Raw genomic sequence first — 26,577 nt, forward strand, 5'->3', positions numbered from 1 at the left:
GAGTCTGTCCTCTACCTCTGTCACCACCTCTGAACTGCTGTCCCTGACCACTCCACTGCATACCCCCGAAGCACTGATAGGATGGATGCCTCCCACCACAGTGGGCACAATCGTGCCGAAATCTACACGGCTGCCTGTTGCAGAAGCCACTGTTAAAAGCCCAGCAAGATCCATTCCCTTGCAAGTAGCTACGCTGTCCGACACCCACCCCAAACTGGGTGGGACGCCCCTGAAAGGGCCTATACTGCACCGGCAGACCACTAGCTGTGTGCGTAGTTGGAGCATACCTCGCTGTCCTTAACCACTGCATCCACAGCTCATTATCAATTTCACCCCAGGCCTTGGACGGATCCATGGCTTTCCGAGCCCGAAACTCTTCATCGTAGCGGAACCAACCAAAGCCACCATAATCCATCTGGGCTCGCCGCACTACATCCATATACTTAAAAAGCGCCACACAAGAATCAACATGCCGCTCACAATAAACACTAGCATAAATGAGAAAAGCAGACGTCCAATTCTCTATGTTTGTAGGCACCCTAGGCCTCCTGAGTAACTCCCACTCCTCCTCCTTAGACCCTTCTTTTGCCTGAACTTCTCTATGGAGTAATTTGAAAACATCAACAAATTCCCCTTTCCAAATCCTCTCCTTCAAATTCTGGGTGAGATGCGCCCCCAAAGGCATCGCCACCCCCATATAAGGTAATTTTTTACCCTTCAATACGACTCCCGAATTAACCACCGCCACCCTGTGTACCTCATCCGTTCCAACCTTCGAATCATCCTCTTCCATCACCACTTCCGACTTACCTGCACCAGAGTCGACCGAATCCACCTGAATTGAGGCATCCACACCCCCTTTTGCCAGCAAACCCCCCATGGCACCCCTTAAATTGCCCCCGATCCCTTTTCCCACCTCACCTCTTGGTAGACACCCTTCTACAGCCTGACGTCGCCTTACAGGGTGATCGCCCCGGACCACCTCTGCCGCCGATGGCGCAATGTCAGTAACCACAGCCGAAGAAACCGGAAGAGCCCGATCTTCCATCTCTTCCTCGAAGTCCAGGTCCTCTTCTCCTTGGAGCTCCCACCTTCCCATAGCGCCCCGGCTAGTGGAAGGGACCTCATCTAATGAGCCCGCACCGTGACCCATTAGCGACATTGCTGACTCCTGCGTTGTCAGGTAAGCCGCTCCGGACTTCACCCTCTCTTCTCCCCGGTGTGCTAAAGGCGCCCTGGCCTTAACCGGCTGACTCTGACCATCAGAAGGCCGCTCAGCCTCCCGATGCACCGTCAACCCCTTCAGTCCGCCCTGAAACCGAGGAGCGCCACACCCAACGCCTACCTCCTCAACATCTCTCTGCCTCACCTCCTGTAAAACTTGAAACCTGCCTTTCTTCGATTCACCACTAGACTTACCCCAAACTCTACCTTTAAATATAGACCCATCCTGATCCACAAATTCAACCAGCTCACCTAAATCCAATCCTACCTCAACAACCTCACTCTCCTTCACCTCCTTGTGAAAACTACCCAACAACTCCTTATCTGCCAAACCATATCCTTCAAACCCTCCAACAAACTGACTATCAGAGCGCAATTCTCCCTCAACAACATCTAGGCCAAATGCCTCCAACCCTTCTTGCTCCTCATCAGATATAAAAATAACCTCCTCTGACCTTATACTTTGTCCTTGAGCCTCCAAATCCACCGCATTCCGCTTAAATTTATGAGAAACCGGCACCTTTTCTTTTCCCACGATGGGCGCCGCCATTTTAAAATTGCCTCCTAACCGTCTTTCCTCTAAAATGGCTGCCGGGCGCCCAACTCTTTCTTTAGTCGGTTGGGCTTGCTCCACTGACTTGATGCGCCCCGCCCCTCCCTCCCGCACACCTTCACGCTGCGCCCCCTGCCTATGCAGCACCGCCTCCCTCCAGCCGCAACCCGCCGTGATAAAGAACCTCCCGAACGCCGTGAAGACCTCCCGGCCCCCCTTTTGCGCGCAAACCAGGTCGGGCTTCCCTGGACCTTCGCTGGAGTCTCGGCAATATTATCAGGTGAGCGCGACGCCTTCCTGCCCTCAGCGCTCTTAGCCTTGAATTTTTTACATTTTTGCGGCGAGGATGAGCACGCGATAACCGCCGCGCTCACTCCCCTCGCAGACAACCTTTTTGGTCTCCTCAATCCCACCCACGCCTCCTCCAAAACCCCCTCTTTTATTAAGTCCTCCCTACCCTCGTCCTGCAGCATTTTAAGAGCTTGAACTACCTTACTAGGCTCCATAATTTCCAACTAGACCAACTCTAATAAACTACCTACTGCGAATAACCCACAATGAAAACTACAAACCTATACTTTAAATTTGCAACGCCTACAACACGCCTACCCTCTGACACGAACACAACACCACGAGCACAACACGCCTACTGGGTGTGACGACGGCCAAAGAGGCCGCCCACACCCAGCCCCTGCCATATATACCCCTGCCCAATGCCCGCCTTATCCTGCCCTACCAACCAATCCCCCTAAACTCGGGCCGTGGACTGTACCACGGATGCCCGACAAGCCCGGGGGGAGACCGGGCAAGCCCTCTACTCCCCCCAAGCCCCCATTGCACTCTAGAACAAGCCACAGTCTGCGTTTTCTCTCCCTCCGTGGTGATCACATCTCCACCGACGGGGTTGCTCCGGGCTGTCAGTGAATGCTTACTGACATGCTGGTCCTTTGGGTGCGCAGTGAATCTCTGCCTGGGCTGCTCGACTCTGGATTAATGTGGCAGTGCATAGGGTCGGCTAAAGCAGAAGGTAAGGCTTTGCACATAGGCCTTACACTTCAGGCACAGCTGCTCAAGTCACCCCCAAGCCTCATGATTTGTGCACAGAGGCTCAGGTCATGCTGCACCTTCGTAATCCCTGATTGGAATTGACAGGGAAGAGTCCAGGGTCCTGTGAGACTGGTGCACACAGAAGTTCTTTGAATAATCTGCAGAGTATCTTCTTCCTTGGTCATAGAGAACTTGGAACCGGAACCACAAGTGCTTCAGTGGGCCATACTTATACACAATCAAAGCAGACAGGAGATGCAGATCCCCTGCACTCTCAGAACCTGTATGTGGTTGTTCTTCTTTTAAGTGTCCTAGCCAGGTTTCTCTGCAGGCATAGCCTTTGTTTAAAGTGATGCTTCTGATAGTAGGGTAACTTTCAACCTGGTACACCAACAATAGAGGTGTGAGTTTTCTGCACTAGTTTTTAATCAATTGCATTAGAAGAGTGACCAGAGAAAGACCAACTGCCAGCCTCACCTAAGGGGTTCCCTTCACCTTAAACTGCATTCCCTCCTTCCATCCTCCTATTCTAAAAAATGGCAGCTCTACAGGAAGATTAAGCAGCAGGTCCTTGCTCAGCAAAAGGCTAAATGAACTTCTAAATGAGCCTATGTCTTCTCTTTCCCCACCCGCAGCAAAGTCAGGCTAGGGGTATCCAGAATGGATCTCACAGGCCTCCATTATGCTGCCTCACTAATATACACCATGCTTGTAGCACACAGGTCACACAAATACACAACATACACTTGGGATGCTAGCATTAGTATTTGGGTAAGCGCATAGATGAGGAACTTTACACAAATGGACCAGTATCCCTCCACCCCAGTGACGTCTGTCCACAACTAGAATAAAAATCACAGTATGCTGCCACCATCACTCTCTGTGCTAAACCCATAACAGAGGCAGTGGTTCACTGTCTGCACAATGATGCACCATTAAATGTCACAGGACAGGTCCAGGACCCCACTCACGTATTTCAAGGGACAGGCCTTGGCATGCACACTAGATTAGTGTGAGGCTAGGGCAAAGAACAAAAAAAGTATAGGATTATTCTCTGTTGCCAGAACCCCTTTCAGAGGGACAACAGCACACAGGTGCTATTGGGCTCAACCGTTCGTTGGTTTGAGACCTTTTACTCCTGATGTCCCTGTGGCCAACCTATTATAGATTCTGAGCAATTGGGCAACATATCCTTTTTGCACTTGACTCTCAGTAGTAGGCATTAGTGACCATTCCAAGGCTCCCTCAGGGCGAAGTGTGGATTCACATTCAAAGAGCGTGCAGCAGCAGCAATAAATCAATGTCCAGACAAATACTCAATTTTATTAAATAAATATATATATAATATATCAAACCAAAACCCTTTCAGGGATAGAGTGATGCATAAATTATGCAAAAAAACAAAGGAGAACTCTGGGAAGTTCCCAATTTTAGGTGGAGAGCTGCTCTAGTAAGGAGCACCCTGCAACACCAGCAACACTCTAGATTTGCTCACCTCAAATGTCTGCTTATCTAGCAAAGTCTTTAAGCATAGGATTAGCACAGTGCTATCCTCGCCGAGCTAGATAGTGACAAAGTCTTTTGCCAGTTGTACAGCAAAATCTTTAAGCATAGGATTGACATAGTGTCATCCTTGCTGAGCTGTAAAATGACAAAAGCCATTTACCACTCCAGGCACAGTATTACAGCTTTGGACTGGTCAAATACCGTCCAAGCCAACCTGGAATGAGTAAAGCAACCCCTGACACGTGTTTCGCTCTCATTAGAGCTCTTCAGAGGGGTATAGCTTTGTCCAGACACAAGGGAGCACCCAGTATAAGTCAAACCAAAACCCTTTCAGGGATAGAGTGACGCATAAATTATGCAAAAAAACAAAGGAGAACTCTGGGAAGTTCCCAATTTTAGGTGGAGAGCTGCTCTAGTAAGGAGCACCCTGCAACACCAGCGACACTCTAGATTTGCTCACCTCAAATGTCTGCTTGTCTAGCAAAGTCTTTAAGCATAGGATTAGCACAGTGCTATCCTCGCCGAGCTAGATAGTGACAAAGTCTTTTGCCATTTTTTTTGCATAATTTATGCGTCACTCTATCCCTGAAAGGGTTTTGGTTTGACTTATACTGGGTGCTCCCTTGTGTCTGGACAAAGCTATACCCCTCTGAAGAGCTCTAATGAGAGCGAAACACGTGTCACGGGTTGCTTTACTCATTCCAGGTTGGCTTGGATGGTATTTGACCAGTCCAAAGCTGTAATACTGTGCCTGGAGTGGTAAATGGCTTTTGTCATTTTACAGCTCGGCAAGGATTACACTATGTCAATCCTATGCTTAAAGATTTTGCTGTACAAATGGCAAAAGACTTTGTCACTATCTAGCTCGGTGAGGATAGCACTGTGCTAATCCTATGCTTAAAGACTTTGCTAGATAAGCAGACATTTGAGGTGAGCAAATCTAGAGTGTCGCTGGTGTTGCAGGGTGCTCCTTACTAGAGCAGCTCTCCACCTGAAATTGGGAACTTCCCAGAGTTCTCCTTTGTTTTTTTGTGTGTGTGTGTGTGTGTGTATATATATATATATATATTAGTTCTAACCCTACTCATTCAAAGGATGACATTCACAAATAATAACACATTTTGAGGTCGGGGCTCTAGTGTTTCAGTTGAAATTCCCTGTCCTACTCTTTTCTTGCAGAGCAACAGGAGTTATTCCACATTCACCGTATGTGGGAATGTATTCATGGAATGCGCAACTAGCAGTCCATTTCTCAAGAGTCCACTTTGATTCTTAAAGTTAAGTCAAAAATGTCATAGCACCGCATTGAGTCGCCCTGGGAGAACAGGGCCATAACAAGTCCTACCTTCCCCAGTAGAAGTGAAGGGTAGAAAGTCTTGGAGTTCGCTCACAACAGCTCCCGTCCTGATCAGGTGAGTCAGCTGTAGGCAGACCTAGCATTTTGCACTCAGCAGTCTCTCCCTCTCCCTCACAAAGATTGTGGTATTCAACAACTGGAAAGGTTCTGATACACACAAGTTAAGCAGGAGGTCACACATCAACAAATCAAGGAAGTTGCCACCTGCTCACTAACCCAGTTTGAGAAACGTCTACGGTAGGTGGGCAACAAGATGAGTCTATTTTCTAGAATATTTTAAAGCCTTCCTAGACAATATGCCACAGGACAAGTCGAAATACCCGCAGCAATGGGACAAGGAGTTGGGTCAGAGCTTTACTAAAGAGCAGAAGAATACTATGAAATCCATACAAAGATATGATACATGTTAAGAGAAGTAAATTGACTGGGAAGATATTGCCTAAGTGGCACTGGACACTGAAAAACCTTCATGCAGTAAGTGACACTAGGGCAAATAAATACTGGAGGCTTATAAGTCAAATTGGAATGATCACAAACATTCTTTGGAACTGTTCAACCATATAGCTTTAGCTTTAGAAGGTGGTAGCAGTTCTCAATGATCTTGTAGACCAGTAAAACTTGAACAATTTTTGAAGACTATGTGGACCCAAGCAATTAACAGCTCTTTGGATGTGTGTTAAGATCTTGACTTGAATCCTCTTTTCTATAGGAAGCCAGTGGAGATCCTTTAGTTTGGTTGAGGTAGAACATTGTCTAGGAAGGAGAATTAACAGTCTACCTTCCGAATTCTGTATCTGTTGAAAATTGTCTAATAGGTTTTTTGGGAAGGCCTAAGTAGAGTGAATTTGAGCAATCCAGTCTGGAGGTTCTGAGAGCACGGACCAAGGTTTTCCTAGCCCTAAGAGGAAGAAAGTCTTGACGCCTTGCAAAGAGATTTTAATAGCCTAAAGCAGGTGGATGTGACAGTAAGAATCTTGTGATGTTGTTTATTTTTTGTTTTTTAAAGGGGAGCTGGCTGTCGAATTTAACACCCAGATTCCTTGTGTAGGACGGATGGGGGAGAACCGAGTTCGGATGGCCACCAAAGGTCACTCTTGCAAGTCATTAAAGTGGTGATTCAAAAACAAGAGAAAGAGAAGAGATTATGTGGCTCAAACAGGCAGATGTCATTATTTAACACAGCCACTAAACTTTTCATTGGCATTATATCAATTAGACTAGGTTCTCCCAGGTTTGATAGAGCTGGCTCAATCATGATTTGTACCAGGCAGATTTTGCAGTAACAACAACAAACAGGCATACCTGATAGTCAACATTTCCAGGAACCACAGAGGAGTGCCGATTGACTTGCTAAATGCTGAGTAGGTGTTTAATTCAGTGCACTGGCCAAACCTGGACTGTACCATGGCCAGCCTGAGGGCAGTGCTACCAATGTAGCCGCACCTGGAGCTGACCTAGGGGGAGTGCCGTGTTTAGACATAACACAAGTTTAAAAGCACCTCCTGAATAGTTCCTTGTGTCTTCAGCAGGTTTCAGGCAGCAATAAAAATGTCAAGATAACTGGTGATTAATGCTCCTGCTGGAGAGGGATCTTTTGTATATCAGCAGTTTTCACTCATGGTAAAGTAGAGCAAAGGGTTTATATGCCTACTGCAAAGAACCTTTAGTACGCAAATCGCCAAACTGCATTTTAAGTGGCTACCTCAGTGGGTTGCTGCTTTTGTCAAAGATCCCTTTGTTCCTTACAGTTTATAAGTAACAACCCTAATATAGCTCAGTGAGCTTTGAACTATTCTCAAAGAGCTTCACACAAACTGAATGGTATTGGTTAAAATGTTATGTTTTTTCCCCAGTTTTTATTCCATATTGCCAGAAAGGGTTCTTTTGGATAGAAATACATTCTTGTTAGTAAATCCAGCCTCCTCCATCATGGTACGTTTTAAATCCTGGGTTCGTGCTTCTCCAGACCAAACACTCTTAAAATATACTGACACCTAGTATTGGTGATATGTGACTCCTTTACCTTGTAATCCTCATTGTTTTTATGTAGCATTGCCTATAGACTGATTTGCACATGTATGATTCATTGGCTACTTATAATGTGTGTTCTGGTATGTGATCTGACACCCTACACTGGTACAATTTGCACTATAAAACTAATGATATGGTTAATAGAGAGAGGTTATTTAGAGATGAGGGGCACTGTGGAGCGTGGTAGTGAGGATATTTGTGGAGAATGAGTTTTTTTTTTGGGGGGGGGGCGCTAACGAAGGTTGTCACACTGGGCACCACCATGGCCATTTTCCATATCGGCCACAGATTCAGAATCTGAGTTCTCAGCCATTACAAAAATTCTATGACTGTGATTGGATTTAACAATATCACTTTCAACCCAATTAAAGTGGGAACGGGGGAGAGGCAGGGCTGCCCACTGTCTCTGCTTGGTTTTCGTGTCTCAGTGGTGTCTTTCTCAATGAAGATCCATAGGAACGGAGACCAGCCAGGGCATACAAACGGGCAAGGAAATACATATGGTGGCTCTGTATGCAGATGCTGTTATGGTTACACGGATAGACACGGATTTGTCATTCCCTACATTAATGTATGAGCTCTCAAACTATGGCAGGGTTCCGGAGTTTAAAAACAATTTGAAAAAGTTAAAAATATATGTTAATTCCACCTGAGCAAGTTACAAAACTGTGAAGAAAATTCCTATTTCATTGGGCTGAGAACTCAATCGCTTACCAGGGTGTTCAGCTATCCTCCACCTTAGAACACACACTGCAGATTAACTATGCCCTCCCTCCTACAGTCCTTCCACCAAAACCTTCAATTTTGGCACATGGGAGGCTTATTGTGGTGTGGAAGGATTCCAGTGGCCAAAATGGTTGTTCTCCCTAGAATGCTATACCTGTTCCAAAACCATTCCTCACCTGGCTTGACCCTCCGTACTGCAGTAGCTCCTGAACTCCATAGATAACTTTATCGGGACAGGGAATAAGTGTAAGGAAATGCCTTCCTTGGCATGGTTACCCCCTAACGTTTTGCCTTTTGCTGATGCCAGTTATGATTGAAAGTGTGCTGGGAACCTGCCAACCACGCCCCAGCACCAGTGTTCTTTCCCTAAACTGTACCTTTGTTCCCACAAATGGCACAACCCTGGCACACAGATAAGTCCCTTGTAAATGATATCCCTGGTACCAGGGCCCTGTGGCCAGGGAAGACCACAAATCATTACACTAGGTGATACCATTTCCACACATTTTCGTGTGTGCACTGTGTAGTTTTATTAGTAAAACAGTTTGTCTGTGCAAATGTAACAGTCATTTCAATTGAAAATGTGTTGTCTGTGATGGCAGTGTGCTACAACATTATGAATACTGTACTCTACTCTGTACCACTCCACTTTACACCATGCCACTGCACCACTCCACTCTATGCCATTGCACTCTACACCACTTCACTTTATGCCTGTTTACTCTAGCTTGTACCACTCTAATCTATGCCACTGCATTCTTCGCCATGCTACTCTACACCACTGCACTTTATGCAACTACACTCTACACCACTTTACTCTACGCCATTACACTCTATGCCACTTTACACCACCTCACTCCACTTTGCTCTGCTCCATGGCACTGCACTCTACACCACTCTACTCTTAACCACTGCACTCTACGCCATTGCACTCTATACATCTGCACTCTATTCTGCATCACTGTACTCAATGCCACTGCTGTCTACGACATTCTATTCTACATCACTACGCTCTACTCTGCAATACTGCGCTCTCTGCCACTGAACTCTATGCCACTCTACTCTGCACTTCTCCACTGTACGCCACTGCGCTCTATGCCTCTGCACTAGACTCTACTCTGCAACACTGTACGCCACTGCGCTCTGCAACTCGATTCGACTCTGCATTTTATGCCACTGCACTCTGTGCCACCCTACTCTGCACCACCATACTCTGCGCCACTGCAATCTTAACTGCATTGTATGCAGCTATATTCAATGCTACTGCATTCTATGCCACTATACTCTGCAACACTCTATGCCAATGCATTCTACACCAGTCCACTCTACTGTATGCCACTCTGTGCGACTCAACACTATGCAACTCCAATACACAGCACTGTCTGCCACTCCATTCTACCACACTCCTCAGCACTCTACTCCACTCTGCCATTCCACTCTAAGTCACTCTGGTGTATAACATAGCCAAAATACATTGGCAAAGTAAACAGCTCTTGCAGATGCTTTGCCAATGCTTGTATACAGAATGAACTGAGTTTGACACTTGGTGACAAAGGAATAAGACCATACCAAAAGTTAAGATCTACGGCTCTACACAGGACATGATTGTAGTTTAAATTTAGGTTACTTTTTATCACCAACAATAAAGTCACTGATGTAAGATGTTGGTTGATGTCTTGAACCCTGGAAAATATTTCTGCCCCTGAGAACGCAACACACTAGTTCTTTCTCCTTTCTGTATGGGCACTCTTGAAAACAATGTTCCCAAGTATAAATGTATCACTGACACAGGAGACATCATGCTGTCTGAGCTGGAGTATCAAAGGGCACACAGATCATTTCTATTTAAAAGATCCTGTTAATTTTGTGCGAGTGTCTTCAGTTTTTTGCAAGAATTTAGAATAAAGAGATCGTTTTGTTGTCCGCCAATCAGCAAGTCAGTAATCTTTGGTCAGGTGAACTGGGAATCCGGCAAATACGAACTAAATATTATTATTATTTTTTCCCAAACTGTAATCGTGATACACATGCTCCTGTATTGAAGCACTCTGTACATCTGTAGTAATATTTTCTCCCTCATGCAGGTGTTTCCCCCAAGGGCCACCTCAGATTCTGAGCCAGAAGATGACTTCCTGGCTGCTGGGTCTCCCCCAGGGAGATTGGGGAATCTTCTTGACTTCCTGCAGTCCGAAGAGGATGATGATGCCAGATGCAAAAACTTTTATCACCAATTGCAGGCCCTTAAGATCAAAAACAGTCAGTCCCTTCTGGAACTCGGCACACTTTACCAGGCCCAGGTAGAAGGGGTGGCAGAGGCAGAAGAACAGAATCAAGAACTGGAGAGATTCTTCAGGGAAAACCAGAGCCGACTTAATGGATCCAAGGAGACCAAAAGGTAACAAACACCAAGCAATAGACAATGTGTAAGGCTCTGGATCCCTGCTGATGATGGAACACTGAGGTCAATTGGTCCTTCTCAGTTATGAGGCCCTCCAAGTAAAGATTGTAGTTTTAAATGTGTCTTTGTGGTCAATGGCCAATCCAGTCACTCCTTAAAACAGAACCTACCTTTTCTGTGGCTCTTTGTACGCCAACAAGGTCGAGGCTGACATCTAAATAGTTTGCCCTTCTGTACTGTCACACCATTGAAAGCAGCATAGGTGGTCCAGCTGTGCCTTGCTACACTGCAGGACAAGGAGCTATCAAACCATGCGCTATCTATCCACTGTTGGACCCTGCTAACATTCCGTTACCTGTTTTGCATATTGGACAATCGCTTCCTTGTCATATCTTTAAAAGAATATGTCCTTTACCATTCGGGTCAGTCAAACATGAGTTTTTGTCTTCTCCAAGCCTGTAAATGTTTATTTCTGAAGCTGATTCTTCTACAAATGTGCTGTTCTTTGTCTTCAGTCTATTCTTTGCCCTTGTGATAGATTCCACCATAAGGCCCATCCTTTATTACTGTGCACTCAATGAAACTTCCCGTTGACTTAGCCCCCATTTCAAGGCAAAGTAGTGCAAGTTCCCACCATACACACAGGAAAATCCATCCATGTTTACATATGCTGAGGCAGAGAATATATATTTCCAGCGCTACAAACAGAAAACAAACAGATCATTGTGACTAGCTACAATGATGTTTATTCCTAAGTATCAACAATCCTCTTGAAAACCACTTCTATTGGTGAGCCAAACACAAAGAGAATTGATACAATTTGTTACGTTAATGATGCAGACCATGATTATGCAGACCATGATTGTGTAGACATGCTACTTGAGCGTCTTTGAAGATCCCCTACGTGCCCCACACAATATCCAAGGCTTCATGTCTTTCATGCAGAGATTCCTTAAGAACTAGAGTCTTCCAGGCAGACGTGTCCTGCGTGCTACCAGGCAATGGAGATCACACATCCACCCAAACAAGACACCCATTGTATTTATTTAGAGTCGGAAGGTCTGAAAACTTGCTGCATTTGGTGAGTAGCAAGAAAACTTCCAACAGTCATAGGAATTCTCACAGGCACAGATCCCTCAATCTTAGAAACTAGGAGTCGCACACACATACTATATTCACGCACTAAGATCAATGTCCTTCACCCCACCTTTTGTGTTCTACTCTTCCTTCGTCCTCTTGTATTAATCTCCTTTCTACAGCTCCTTCTCCTTCATTTGCGCGGTTTTTTTGGGTTTTTTTTTTTTTCACATGCCGGTTTGTGTTGTATCTATTCTTTCACTGCCTTGTGTCAGTCTGCGTACTGCTTGTCCTCCTCCACTCTGCCCGTCTGGCCCTATTTCGTCCTACTGCCACAGTCCTCTTATGCCGACCTCGCCTTGCACTCTACGACCTCCATGCACACTGTTAATAGAACTTCCTTCCCATTAATTCCTCTCTTTGCACCTCCTCTGGTTTGGCTTTCTAGATCGTATCTTCCCATAAATCTTTCCTTTACTCCCATTCCCTTTTAAAATGTTTGTGTTTTATTTGTTTATTAAAGTTTGTCTCAGCTCACTCTGAGATAGTTAGATCATAAATCTCATCTTCCCAGTATCATGTACTGATGGCCAAAATGTACTAAAAGCCCTTAAAATGTTAGTGCTAACAAACAGAGCACACATGTCCGAAGACATATCAGCCCTAAAGAGCCTTATACTTTTTTTGCCTTATGCATTGTAAGAAAATTCAATATATATGCTAGATGCACTATATAAACACATTTCTCTGTTTTTCTTTTTGTAATTTGTGCCAATTCATTATCTTCAATATAGATCTAGTCACTTCATGCGACCTGATTCGTTGACTGGCATGTCTGCAGATTATTCTGAAAACAATAACCATCACCACTCTGATCAAAATGCTCATCTTAGATTTAAAACTGCAACGTTAGCCTGGACGTCACCTATTACAGTCCCCAAGCCCTTCAACATGACGCTTCGGGAGGCTCAGAAGAAGGCCAACCTGAGAGCATCCTCTGTTCTTCCGGAGACAAGCAGTTCATGGATGGAGCAGCAGACCCTGGAAGAAGCAGAGTGCCAGAGGCAGTTCCGAGCCCTGCCAGTTCCAGCTCATGTTTATCTCCCACTGTACGAAGAGATGAGGGAGCAAAACGAGGCCCGAAGAAGTGTAGAGATTCAGAAAAGATGCGAGTTCCTGGTTTCCACCCAAAAACCATTCAGCTTTGTGGAAAAAGAAGAAAAAAAGAAGGAGATTCAATTAAAGATGCTGGCCACTGCTTTGGAGCCTGAAAATAGGAAGACGACTGTGGTGAAGAAAATCCCCAAATCTGTCCAGGATCCCACATTCAGTGATAAACTCAGAGGTAAGATGGACTGAGGTTGTGCAGTGATATGAGTCACTCCAAGTCATGCGCTAGTGGCCAGAGATTGTGAAAATAAAGCTATCAACTACCTCGCTGAATATTGCAAGGGAAAGCCCACGACAACACACAAGATATGACCGAGAGAGTACACAAGACAAAGCAGATCATTTCCAGTTTTGAAAGAAATAATTTGGCCTGTCCCGAGCACTGGTACCACCGGTTTCTTGATACATGCATGTTTCATTTCGCACTAGTTATCTTCATGTACACATCTCTCTTTTAACTCATCAGTCCATCCTGGCTATTCCCTCCTAGTAGCACTCATGTCTTCTAAAAATGCCACCCTCTAGCATCTAGGAATTCAAAGCAGCTATGTTTTAATACAAGCTTTGTATTGTAGCAATCTATCCAGATGACCCCCAAGACAGTGTTTTGGGTGATCTACATTATTAAGATACAGTTAAGATAAGGGGCCACTGAAACTTTTTACAGCACAGATTTCCTTAGATGTTTGTTAAGAATTAATAGCTTTTACTGGCAGTTTGAGATATCTAATGACCTATTGACTTAAGTGTCCGCCAGAGTACTAATGGAAAATATTTTCCACAGCAGCAAATTATGCATGTGAATTTAGTAAAACTATACCTGATTTAAAAAAAAAATACTGAATACACAGTGGGCAAATACTTGCTTCATAGGAGAAACAATGTGTTACCAATGCAGTAATCTCTCTAGAATATATTGACGTTGCACACACCATGATGTGAAAAAGGACGCCATTTTAAACTAAGATGCAGAGCATAATGCCCACTGTTCTACACATCACAGCTACTGATAGATAAAAAAAATCAGTAAATGCTATCAGAATGTATGCTTTTATATGAAACTGTGCTGAAGTCATCTATATTGAATGTTTGTGGTGCTGTTATTGCATGCAATGCAGTGGTATAAATCCCAAATTTCATAGGATCCCATGAAATAATGTTCATATCTTATAGAAAAGCCATCCTAATGAAAGCTTCTGCAGTACTTCACCATTGCCCTTTGTTTAATTAGTAACCTCTCCACGAAAGCAAAGTAAAATTATATCAGTGCCTATTATTAATTGAACAATGCATGAGCAGCTTAAAAACTCTGAGGTTAGCCATTGCTATTTATTAGCAGTAGTATTTGTGAAAGCTCAGCAAAATCTGAATAAACTCAATACAGTAATAGTCCCGTTGGTAGCTTAGCATGTCTGGTAGCAGCTTCAGTAGTCTCTGAGCCTAAGCACTGAGTATTGTTAATCAGCAGTCTATTCATGCAAGTTTGGCATTCTGATAGTAATAAGGGCTCATTGTTAGTTCTGTCTTGCTGGCAGTTGCTTCAACTATCTCGGATTTTCTATTTTTTCATGAAGTCCTGTATCTCGACTACATAATTACCATTCTCTTTTTTTTTACTATAGTGTATAACAGTATTTCACTCCCTATTTTTAATAAACCATTCCCAGTTTTCATTCTGATTTCATTAAAATAAACATATTGTCCTAAAGAAATCCATAACGTATTATTGGTCTATTATATACGTCTACTGCCATTTTTGGGTTCTGGTGATATTTACAATCAGTTCTACATTCGGCCTCATAGTTTCTTCTCATTTGTGATGTAGGGCCATATTATATGGATAGCAATTATGTTATATGTATGTGGAAAATGTCACTTACCCAGTGTACATCTGTTCGTGGCATGTAGTGCTGCAGATTCACATGCTGTGCATATATATTGCCATCTAGTGTTCGGAGTGTTAGAAGTTGTTTTTCTTCAAAGAAGCTTTTTCAGGTCACAAGATTGAGTGACTCCTCTCGGTGATAGTGGGAATGGGCATCGAGTCCTCTGTTAGATTGTTTTCCAGCAGGAGGGTAAAGTAAGGAGTGAAGAATTGTATATGTACAGATACATAGTAAGTAAAGAAGATGTCCATGCAATGTATATACATATTTACATAATAAAGTACTACAGCTACAGGCTTCGGGGAGAAGGGAGGGCGAGTGTGAATCTGCAGCACTACATGCCACACACAGATGTACACTGGGTAAGTGAAATTTTCTGTTCGATGGTATGTGTAGCTTCAGATACACATGCTGTGCATAGACTGAAAAGCAGTCCCCTCCTAAGTAAGCAGTGGCTAGCCAGTAGGAGTTGGAGTAGTTTGAAATAGTGTTTTAAACACTGCTTGACGAACATTTGCTTGGTGGTGGCGAGATAGCACATCCACACAGTAATGTTTAGTAAATGTGTATGGTGTGGACCATGCGACTGCTTTACATATGTCTGCCATTGGTATATTTCCCAAAATGCCATTGAAGCTCCTTTCTTTCTAGCAGAATGTGCTTTAGGAGTTACTAATAGTTGCCATTCAGCTTTAAGATAGCAAGTATGAATACACTTTACTATCAACCTAGCTAATCCTTGTTTTGAAATAGGATTCCCTTTATGAGGCTGTTGAAAAGCCACATTTTTTTTTTGTTTTTCTAAAATCTTTTGTCCTGTCTATATAATACATGAGAGCTCTTTTGAGATCAAGAATGTGAAGAGCTCTTTCAGGAACTGAATCTGGCTGTGGAAAGAAGACTGGCAGTACCACAGACTGATTGATGTAAAATGGTGAAACCACTTTTGGTAGAAATTTTGGATTTGTTCTAAGTACTATTTTGTGTTTGTGAATTTGGAAGAAAGGTTCTTCTACAGTGAATGCTTGAATTTCACTTACTCTTCTTAAGGAAGTAATTGCTACCAGGAAAACAACTTTCCATGCGAGAAATTGAAGAGCGCTAGAATGTATAGGTTCAAATGATGGACCCATAAGTCTTGTGAGTACAACACTGAGATTCCAGATAGGAACTGGTGGAGTTCTAGGTAGAATAACTCTTTTTAAGGCCTTCCATAAAAGCTTTTATGACAGGTATACTAAAAAGAGAATTATGATGTTTGTTTTGAAGGTAAGCTGATATTGCTGTTAAATTAATTGTAATAGATGAATACGCTAGATTTGCTTTTAGTAAGTGAAGCAAATAAACAATATCCTGTACTGATGCTTTAAGTGGATCAATGTTTTTAGGTTGACAGTAATATACAAAATGTTTCCATTTAGCTGCATAGCACTGTCTAGTTGTAGGTTTGCGTGCTTCTCTTAGAATGTAGTGGGAATAACAACCACGACCTACTTCTGGCACAGGGACCCTTTCTATAGCTCCCTTGGCCAAGAGAGCTGCGACTTCCTGGAGGAGAAGCACCAAATGATCCTCCGAAAGGTGATGGAAGGATGGTGGCATGTGTGGTGGTGCAGATTTGAAAGGGAGGGAGTAGCCGTTCCAAATTATTTGCAGAATTCACCCGTCCGTGGTTATATGTTCCCAGTGGGGCAGGTGATGGCGGATTCTGCCACCAACTGGGTGGGAGTGAGGGGACGGACTAGGAAGGTTTGGAGGCTGCTGCGGGGGCAGAGGTGAACTGGACAGACCTCTGGTTCCCTGTCCCACGGAGAAAGTGGGATTCCGCACCCCCGGCCACGCATAGGCTGTCCAACGTGCATGGCCCAGTGGTTGGGTTGGGGATGCGACAGGGCGCCCCTTCCGTGGCCACGAAAGGGACGAAAAGCGGACTGTGGGGGGCGTGTGGCGGAAGAAAGTCCAAGGGACCGAGCCGTAGCCCGGGAATCCTTGAACCTCTCCAAGGCCGAGTCCGCTTTGTCTCTGAAGAGACGGGTGCCATCAAAGGGCATGTCCATGAGTGACTGTTGGACATCCTCCGAGAAGCCAGAAGTACGTAACCAGGCATGGCGCCGTAAGGCCACTGTCGTTGCAACCGATCTGCCCAGAGAGTCAGTCGTATCCAGCCCACAACGGATCGTGAACTTTGCTGCGTCTCTCCCATCTTTCATTGCTTGGGAGACGATAGCACGGGCCTCCTCCGGTATCTGCAGCAGGACTTGCGCAACCGTATCCCACAGCGAGTGGGAATAACGGCCCAAAAGGCATGCAGTGTTCATGGACCGCAGCGCGAGGCTGGAGAAAGAAAACTACTTCTTACCAAATTGTTCCAGCCTTTTGGATTCCCTATCCGGGGGTGCGGAAGGGAACGCGCCAGAAGAAGAGGACGCCTGGATGACAAGACTCTCAGGCGTAGGATGTTGGGACAGGAACTTTTGGTCGTTCCGCGCAGGCCGATTGCGGCGACCAATAGTCCTCTTCACAGGAGCCCCTGTGTTGGGTCTGGACCATGTACCCAAAAGGACATAAGTGAGGGCCTCATTAAATGGGATAAAGAGTTCAGATCTAGAAGCCCCAGGCTGTAGCACCTCCATCGGGAGATTATACCTGACTTTGACAGTAGGTAGCTCAAGGCCAAGGACCTCAGCCGCCCTACTAACCACCATACTATAGGTAGCTCCCTCCGCCGTAGCCACGGTAGGAGGAGACCGCATGCCAGCGTCAGGAGAAGTATCCAGACCACTGGCTTCGCCCAAGTCCTGTGCCCAGTTCATAGTAGGGCCTTTCTGGTATTCATAAGGGTCCAGGGACCCCTCCAATTCCTCACTGTATTCGTACCCATAGGAAAATGGGTCAGAATCTGACCTCTGGCGAATAGGGCCCGCCGATGGCGGCGTCGGCCGACGCCACTCCAACTCCTGAGTTGTCGGGAGTGAGAATCGGGTCGACATCGATAGTGGGCACTGCCGACGTCGGGAGCGTAGATAAACGACCCAGCACCGGGGAAGGTCTTGTGACCGGCGTCAGTGCAGATCCACGCACGGATCCGGAGGCGACCTCGGTTGCCGGGGCCAAAGCCGCCGGCGCGGAACCCGAAGCCAAGCCCCTTGGGCCCGAAGGTGCCATATCAGGGTCGGCACGCCCAAAGATGCAGCACATGGCCTCGTAGAACTCTTTAAGTTGGGTGGGGTTGCTCCGGCTCCGGTAAACTCGGGGAAGCGCAGAGTCTACCCAGGCGTAGGTTCTGAGGACGGAGGCCTAGTGCATGGACGCTCGTCCTGCGTCGCTTCGGCTGAGCGACGGGGTGAAGTCGGAGAGTGATGGGACTTCTTCGACTTCTTCGACTTCTTCTTCTTACTTTGACCCGAAGACTTCGAAGAAGACGAGTGGTGATGGCTCCCCGACCGATCTCGAGCGAGATCGGGCTCTACGCGGAGTCGAGTGCCGGGCTGCCATCAGCTTTAGGGACCGCTCCCTCAAAGCCTTCGGATGCATTGCCCAACACTCGGAGCACGACTTCGGGTCATGGTCGCGCTCGAGGCACCACAAGCAAACACAATGAGGGTCCGTCACCGACATCATACGGTGGCAGTCCTCGCACGGCTTGAACCTGGTCTTCAGGGACATCCTCGACGCACCAAGTATCGCACCAAAAAAGTTCAACAAAACGGTTGAATTCGGCCAAAAAATAGCCGAGGGTAGCTCTCTCTCGGATCCGCGCGTGGCACGGAAAGAAAAGAACTGACGTCACTGCGCGAGGGCGGCATCTATGTACTACTCCCGACGTCATCATGGTGACCACGACGCCTGCGGAGTCGACCGACGCGCAAGGGTATTGCTGGAAGAAAAATCTCCAGATCCAGTCTGACGCCTGGGGGAAAATTCTAAGGTAAGGAATCAGCAACTAGAAGTCTCTATCAGATGAAATGTGCATTTTTGCTTTTTGAAGAGTCTTTAGGTGATGTTTTCTGTCTGCAGGGCCTGATTCACTTAGAAAGATCAAGCTGATCTTTATCCACTAGAGGAATGTCTGGGCCAAGAACACCAGAAGCTGTCCCGGGAGGACCATCAGCTGTTTGTAAACACAAAGCCCAGAGCACTTTACACAAAGCATTCCCAAGCTCTTGAGAGATGCCAACAATGCAAATTAGTGCATGAGCATAAAAAATACATTAATCAGAGATGCCACTGCTGCTTGTACAACGCTGTAGCCACCCCAACACTGAAACTTATTTAGCAAGTGGCATGTGCCGGAGTCACTTGCTGAGCACCGTATGACCCTCCGCAGCCTCCTAAACACCGCCTCTTCCACTGTGAAGTGCTCCTCCACACTGGATTGCCGCCGCTTCTACCTGTGATTCTCCAACTCGCTAATGACCTTTGCATTTTCAAAAGCAGCTGTAAATATCTCTTGCCTGACCTGTGACGTGTGCGTGCTTTACAATCTAGATTGTGCACTGGGGCAAGTTAGGGTGCGCGCGCACCTAACAGGGGACACTGATTCCACCATAGTAGAGAGTTGTAAGTCTGGCGGTCCAACAACACTAGATCGTGAAGTTGACCCTGGCCCAGGACCATTGCTGTGAGAGACACTATTGCAGGCTCGCATGTTTAGACATGCATTGGGTACTATTGCTATGCACGATGCCATGATTCCCAGGAGCTTCATGATCAATCATACTGTGTAAGATTGATTGTATTGGAGTTGTGATATGAGACTGTGGAACGCTTGAATTCTTGGTGGGTTTGGTTACACTAATCCTGATTGAGTGTTCAGAATTGCTGCCAGATACGGTTGCATTTGCGCTGGCTGGAGATTAGATTTTTGGTAATTGATTGTGAACCCTAGACTGTGTAGGGTATCGATTGTGTGTGCTGTTGAGAGATTTGAATGGTGCTTGCTTTTATGAGCCAGTCGTCCAGATAGGGAAAGATATGTATATGTTGCCTTCTGGGGTATGCTGCAACCACTGCAAGACATTTGGTGAATATCCTTGGTGCTGTTGTTAATCCAAAAGGTAGCACCTTGAATTGGTAATGTTTGGCTGCTATCACAAATGTTAGGTATTTGCGATGTGCTGCATGTATGGGAATGTGGAAATAGGCATCTTTTAGATCTAATGCCGTCATGTAATCCTGTTTTTGTAATAGGGGAATGACATCCTGAAGAGTAACCATGTGGAAATGCTCTGAAAGGATGTACTGACAGAGAGATCTGATATCTAGAATTGGTCTGAGAGTACCATCCTTTTTTTGGTACAAGGAAGTATAGAGAATATAGTCCTCTCCCTTGTAGAGCTCTATTGCTCCTTTGAGAAGGAGTGATTGTACTTCTTGTTCTAATAGAATGAGATGATCTTGATTTAATTTGTGTGAACGAGGTGGATTGTTTGTTGGAGTGGAAGTGAGTTCTAGACAGTAACCATGTTGGATAATTGACAGAACCCACTGATCTGTAGTGATGTTGTGCGATTGTGGATAGTAATTTACCAGTCTTCCTCCCACAGGAGATGTGTGTTCTGTGGGGATGGTGAGAAAATCACTGTTTGTTAGATTGTGAGGAACATCTTGATGTGGAAGGTTTCCCCTCTACCTCTACTGTTAGATCCTTTAGAGGAGCCTCTAAATGATCCTCTAGTGTAAAATTGTGAGGATTGTTTTTGATGGGTGGATGGTGTTTTTGTGGCCAAAGGTTTGAAACCCCTTCTAAATTGTGACCTACAAACATTCCCCCTGGTGGGTGTGGTATACAAAGCCCCCATCGCCTTAGCTGTCTTGAAGTCTTTTTTTTAGTTTGTCTATGACTCTGTCCACTTCAGGGCCAAATAAATGCTGCTTATCAAACGGCATGTTTAAAACTGCCTGTTGTATTTCAGGCTTAAAACCTGAGCATCTCAACCAGACAAGCCTCCTAATAAGCACACTTGTGTTAACTGATCTAGCTGCCATATCAACTGCATCCATAGCAGATTTAATGACTTTGTTAGATATTGCCTGCCCTTCATTAACTATTTGTTGTCCCCTCTTTTGGTGTTCTGGAGGGAGGTATTGTAATAGGTCTTCCATTTCGCCCCAGTGTGCTCGGTCATATCTAACCAATAGAGCTTGTGAATGGGCTATCCTCCAGTGATTAGCAGCTTGTGAGGCCACCCTTTTCCCAGCTGCATCTATTTTTCTGCTTTCCTTATCAGGAGGAGGGGCATCTCCTGTGGACTGACTGTTGGCCCTTTTTCTGGCTGCACTAACTACAATAGAATCAGGAGGAAGTTGAGCTCTTACAAACACAGGCTCTCAGGGTGCTGGTTTATATTTCTTGTCCACTCTAGGAGTGATAATCCTAGCTTTAACAGGCTCTTGAAAGATATCAGAAGCATGTCTAAGCATGCCTGGGAACATAGGAAGACACTCATATTGCTTGTGTATTGATGCTAGTGTGTCAAACAGAAAATCCTGCTCTATGTGGTCAGTGTGCATTTGCACATTATGGTATGCTGCAGCTCTAGCCACTACTTGATTATTTGCTGTAGTGTCCTCTGGTGGTGAGGGTCTGGCAGGATATAACTGAGGGTCATTTGGTAATATGGGGTCAGAGTCATAAGTGTTCCATGGATCTGTGTCCAGTTGATCATCACTAGAATTATCCCCATGTGGTGAAATTGAGGATGTATGTGGTGATACTTGTACCTCATGTGGGTGATGGCGGTGGAGGTGGTGTGGATGGAGGAACAGGAGAGTATGGTGGAGAGAGCTGTTTCTGTGTTGAAACCTCTACCTGTTGCTTTTGCTTAAAGACCTTCTTTAATGGAGGAGCATCTTTTGAAGTGTCTCTAAAAGTCAGTTTCCTTTTAAAGGACATTGGAGGGGAGGCAATTATTCGTCCCGTGTCCTTCTGAATAAGTATTTCCTTTGTTTGGCATCCATCAACTCTAGAATAGGTTGAAAGCCTATGGACTCCTGGGTAGAAGTAGTTTCTTCACTACCCATAGCTTTATACTCCAAAACCTTTTGTTTTGGTTGAACCGAAAGTGTTGGCTCCGAAGGTGGTATAGTCCTTTTCGGCTCTGAAGATGGTGCTGCCCTTTTTGGTTCCCGAGTTGTTTTTTTTTATTTTCGGCTCAAACCCGAAATTGGTTTAGTTGAAGCTGAGTGCACCTTGGTGTTAAATCTTGGTGCTGAACCTGAAGTTTGGTCATCCGGACTTTGTTTTCGAATCCGACCATGGCCTTACGGCAGTAGAGAATCAACAACCAGTGCTGGAGTCTTTTTAGTAACTTTGGTGTGGTGTGAAGAGGCAGTTGTACTCACCTACTGCGCTGCAGGCACATAGTGGCTGTCGTCATCTGAATGTTTTTCAGAATCGGAAAAAACTGCCCTGTGCCAAACCTCCTCTTGGGCATGTTCTTCACCGAAGCTGTCCGGTGTGTCTTCCGTTGGTTCCTACGCCATCTCGAGATGACGAGCTCTACGATCCCGAAGAGTCTTCTTAGATTGAAAAGATCTACAGGTGTCGCAATTGTCTTCTTGATAGTCTGGAGATAAACAAAGATTACACACTGGGTGCTGATCGGTGTCCAGAAATTTCGCGTGACTCTGGTGACAGAATCGAAACAGAGTTCATTCCATCAGACTCACATGGGAACATGCCCTTAAAGGGTGTTGCTGTTGTAAGGGCAAGAAAAGGCCGACCCGACGGTCTAAATCAGATCGAGTATAGTTGGAAACACGATTGAAAACAATACCGATGATATTACAGAAAGATTAGAATGCATTTCGAATTTCCAAAATCTGGATTCACCAGATCGTGAGGAAACGCGTCCGAACCCGATGGTAGAAAGAAAACAATCTAACAAAGGACTTGATGCCCATGGGCACTATCACCGAGAGGAGGAGTCACTCAATCTCGTGACTCGAAAAAGCTTTTTTGAAGAAAAATAACTTAACACTCCGAGCCCAACACTAGATGGCGATATATGCACAGCATTTGTATCTGCAGCAATACATGCCATTGAACTTATATACATATATATATATATACTTACAATGAAACTTACTTTCAGCACAGACCATTCTAATCATAGATCTGCTTATAAATTCAAAACCATGATTTCTTCTCTGTCACACCATGTAGAAGTTCTCAGATTTCATGAAAGGACCAACTGAAGCATAGGCACAGCAAACAACGTATGCTTGCCTGGCACCGAGTGTGCATTCTGATCATAAAATACAGTGGACACCCACTAATTAGGTCTCTATGTGTGGTAGAGGATTACATTGAAACAGCTCGTTAGATATTAGCATTGGAAACATAGGTTTTAAACTGATCACTTAAATTGTGAAGCTCATCCTCATTTCTTAGCGGATGAGTTAGACTGTTACACGTGATATTTAGTCACACGCAAAAGCAGCTCAAATATTGGGGATCATGGCAATTTCATTAGAGGTTTGGCTCAGGGTGCTACTTCTTGTCAGGGTCACTATACAAGCTTCCAAGGGCTCTGCTCAAACCCACCAGGCGTTCTGCTCATTGTGCCATCTTGCTGATCGCTGATGCTTGCAAAGGCATCTCCTGCACAACATACCGGTAGAGTTGTACAAATATGCAACAATGGCGTAGAGATCCCGGAAAATAATGTCGTTTAGAAAATAATTTAAAATATATTTTTTGTAACTGAAGGTACATAAATGACTGGAGGCCTAGGCGTTTATGGCTCTAAACAAGTATTTTTTTCCAGTTTAATTTCTCATGGTGTAATTTACTGTGCTACTGATGCTGTTAAAATGCCAGGATTGCTTACTTTACACATTGTGAGCATCGCTAAGTGAGTTTAGCAGAACAGAGTTAGGAACTAGTATAGGTTCCTTTGTTTATTACACCTGAGTATTAATCTTAATGACTCCAGCCCAGGCTCAGGCAATCCAGTTTTCATTCAGGCTGCAGACACTGCCATGATACAAGTATTCATGAGCATTCCAGCATCCACATTATCCACATTACACCAGTATGGAAAGCACATATTTCAATCCCCCCCCCCCCCCCCCCTTTCTGTTTGGCACATATCAAGATGAAGTCAGTCTCTGGAAGGGATGGCTCCACGACCAGTGTGAAAAACGCAAAGGTGATTGATGGAATGCTTTCAAAAGTCTCAGCCAATGGCAACTGCTCAAGCTACATTCGTTATATTCTCATTGTACCACTTAAAAAAATGACCAGCTATATGCAAATCAGTCTTTATCCAGCACCAATAAGAACAGTCTAGCATTAACCGCCATGCCACGTCCCTTCTAAAAGGGAGCACAAGCAAGACTACGCAGATTTCAGCCCAGGTAACCTTTGGCAGTGAGGTACAGCTTGGTTCCTGTCATGCAGTGAGTACTAGACCCCCGACAGAGCATACCTGTTGTACTTAGGGCATCATACAGAGGAAAACACGAAGGTAACAGGTAAAATGCTTGCAAAAGGTTCAGTGACTGATAGTCACTCTGGCCAAATTCCAATCCTTTATTTTTTGCCTACTTTCCCACTCCAGACAGACTCCACCCATCTGCAAATCCACTTTTGTTCTGCTCCAACAAGAACAGTCCAGCCTGAATTACTAGACCAGCTTACCTCTCAACAGCAGTACAAGCAACAGCACAAAATAAAATGATGGGCAGAGTGTTGAAACCTTTAAAACACTCACCTCTAGTCAGAGATCTGGGTTTAATCCATCATTATTTTGCTCCCCACATCACCCAAGTTTGGACCCAGCCATATGCTAATAGGTCTTGACCCTGCTCCCCATAGGAACAGTCCAGCCCGAACTGCCAGGCCAGGCCCTCCCTGGACTGGAAACGAGCATTCTGGACTGGTTTCAGGGTATCACCCCTCATCAGCCAGGCTAGCTTGAATCAAGTGGCGCAGCAAGCAAAGGACCGACGTAGCACACATAGCAACATCACAGGCTGATTTGCATATGGCTGGGTCCAAACTGGAATGGCGTGGCAAGCAAGATAACTAGGGATTAAACGCAGATCTGTTACTGGGGATGAATGTTTGACAATGTTCAGCATTCCGTCCATCATCTTTTTTGTGTAGCAGTGCAAGCAACCATAGAGCTGCTTTGACTTAATCACTGTACTCCCAGTTCTAGCGGCAGAATCAGCAACCACCGATCCATGCTAACATGATTTAGTAGCATAAGATAAAAACAGTATTGGCTCTTACTGTCCTCCAGTCTCAGCCCCTACCAATACATACATCAAACACAGTCCCCCATGGATGATGGGCTAGAGCTCGCCATCAACCTGTCCAGCCACGAGTAAAGGAGAGGTAAATTCTCACACCAGTATTCACATTGGTGCATCACCTTTACCTTGAATCCACTCCATTGGAGGCACAATAGTGGACACATTACTACCAGCAAATGTTTAATGGTAAGTGTGTTGGTTAGAGTTCAGGCGGAGTTGGTTGATGATTGGAGCAGTTGTGGGTTAGGGCTAGTGGTCAGGTAAGGTGCAGAGTTAGGCCAGGTTTTAAAATTAGGCCTAGATTGATTATGATTAGGGTTATTGTAAGACATATGTTTAGAGTTAATTAATATAGATGTAAAGACCAGGAGGTGGACTTTGGTCTCAGTACTAATAACCTCTACATTGTCTCTTGGATTGGAACTTGATTGAAACAGAGTCTAATTTGAGGCTGGGTAGAGAAAGAAAGCGACTTACCCCAATCTGTCAGTTTATAATGTAGTTCAACACCGCCAAGTTTTCTGATGGCTTCCTTGGTTACCTTTCTAGCACTGCTTAGGTCCATCCAAATATCTCTGTGCTTATCCAGCAAAGCTCCTACACAAGTATCTTACACCAACGTTTCTAAGGGGCAAGTCTTTGTCAATGTAGTGAACAATGGCATCCGTAAAACTAAAGTGCTTGTGGGCATCCCCTAATTTGCATAAGAGAAAAGTTGTGAATCAAGTCACAATCCATCAATCCGTTTTTTGTTTTTTTAAAGCATGGCTAATCACCCGTAGGGTCTTAAGGTACTGTTTGTGGGCGTGCTCCTCAATCGAAGAGCCAGGGCTTGAGGTCCTTCCTGAACTGCTTCAGTGAGGCGGTCTTGGCTGTGCTTGAGAGGTAGCGTGTTCCATGTCTGGGTTGCGAGGTAGAAGAAGGATCTGTCTTCTGCTGTGCTTTTCTGAATCTTGGAAATGGCTGCAAGGGTGAGCTGGGAAGAATGGAGATGTCTGTTGGTTATGTAGAAGGTGAGGATGCGGTTGAGGTATGCCGGTCCTATGTTGTGTAGTGCCTTGTAGGTGTGAATCAGGAGTTTGTATGTGATGCACTTGTTGACTGGGAGCCTGAGCACAGGTTATTGAGCATGGCTACTTGAACATTAATATTTATATATAATATATGTAGCATGTGAAGGTCAATCGCCAAACACGTTTATATCGACTAGAATTACCTGCTCAATCCAATTTAATTAAACTGTTGCACCTTACATTTTGTCTTGATTGATACATGGTGTACTCTCATTACCCACAAATGTGCAATGTCCTAGCCGGAAACCATCTAGCACATGCAG

General features: G+C 45.1%; 1 protein-coding gene across 1 annotated transcript in view; it reads left to right on the forward strand.

Moving 5' to 3' along the window:
- FAM161B (FAM161 centrosomal protein B) overlaps nucleotides 1-26,577 on the forward strand; it is a 67,524-nt gene that overhangs the window by 5,371 nt on the left and 35,576 nt on the right. Inside the window, exons 2-3 of the mRNA XM_069208510.1 lie at nucleotides 10,529-10,839; nucleotides 12,714-13,264. Of these exons, the coding sequence (XP_069064611.1) occupies nucleotides 10,529-10,839; nucleotides 12,714-13,264 (862 nt within the window). The remainder of the gene's footprint in view (nucleotides 1-10,528; nucleotides 10,840-12,713; nucleotides 13,265-26,577) is intronic.

Source organism: Pleurodeles waltl, chromosome 9 (assembly GCF_031143425.1).
Source record: "Pleurodeles waltl isolate 20211129_DDA chromosome 9, aPleWal1.hap1.20221129, whole genome shotgun sequence".
Lineage (NCBI taxonomy): Eukaryota > Metazoa > Chordata > Amphibia > Caudata > Salamandridae > Pleurodeles > Pleurodeles waltl.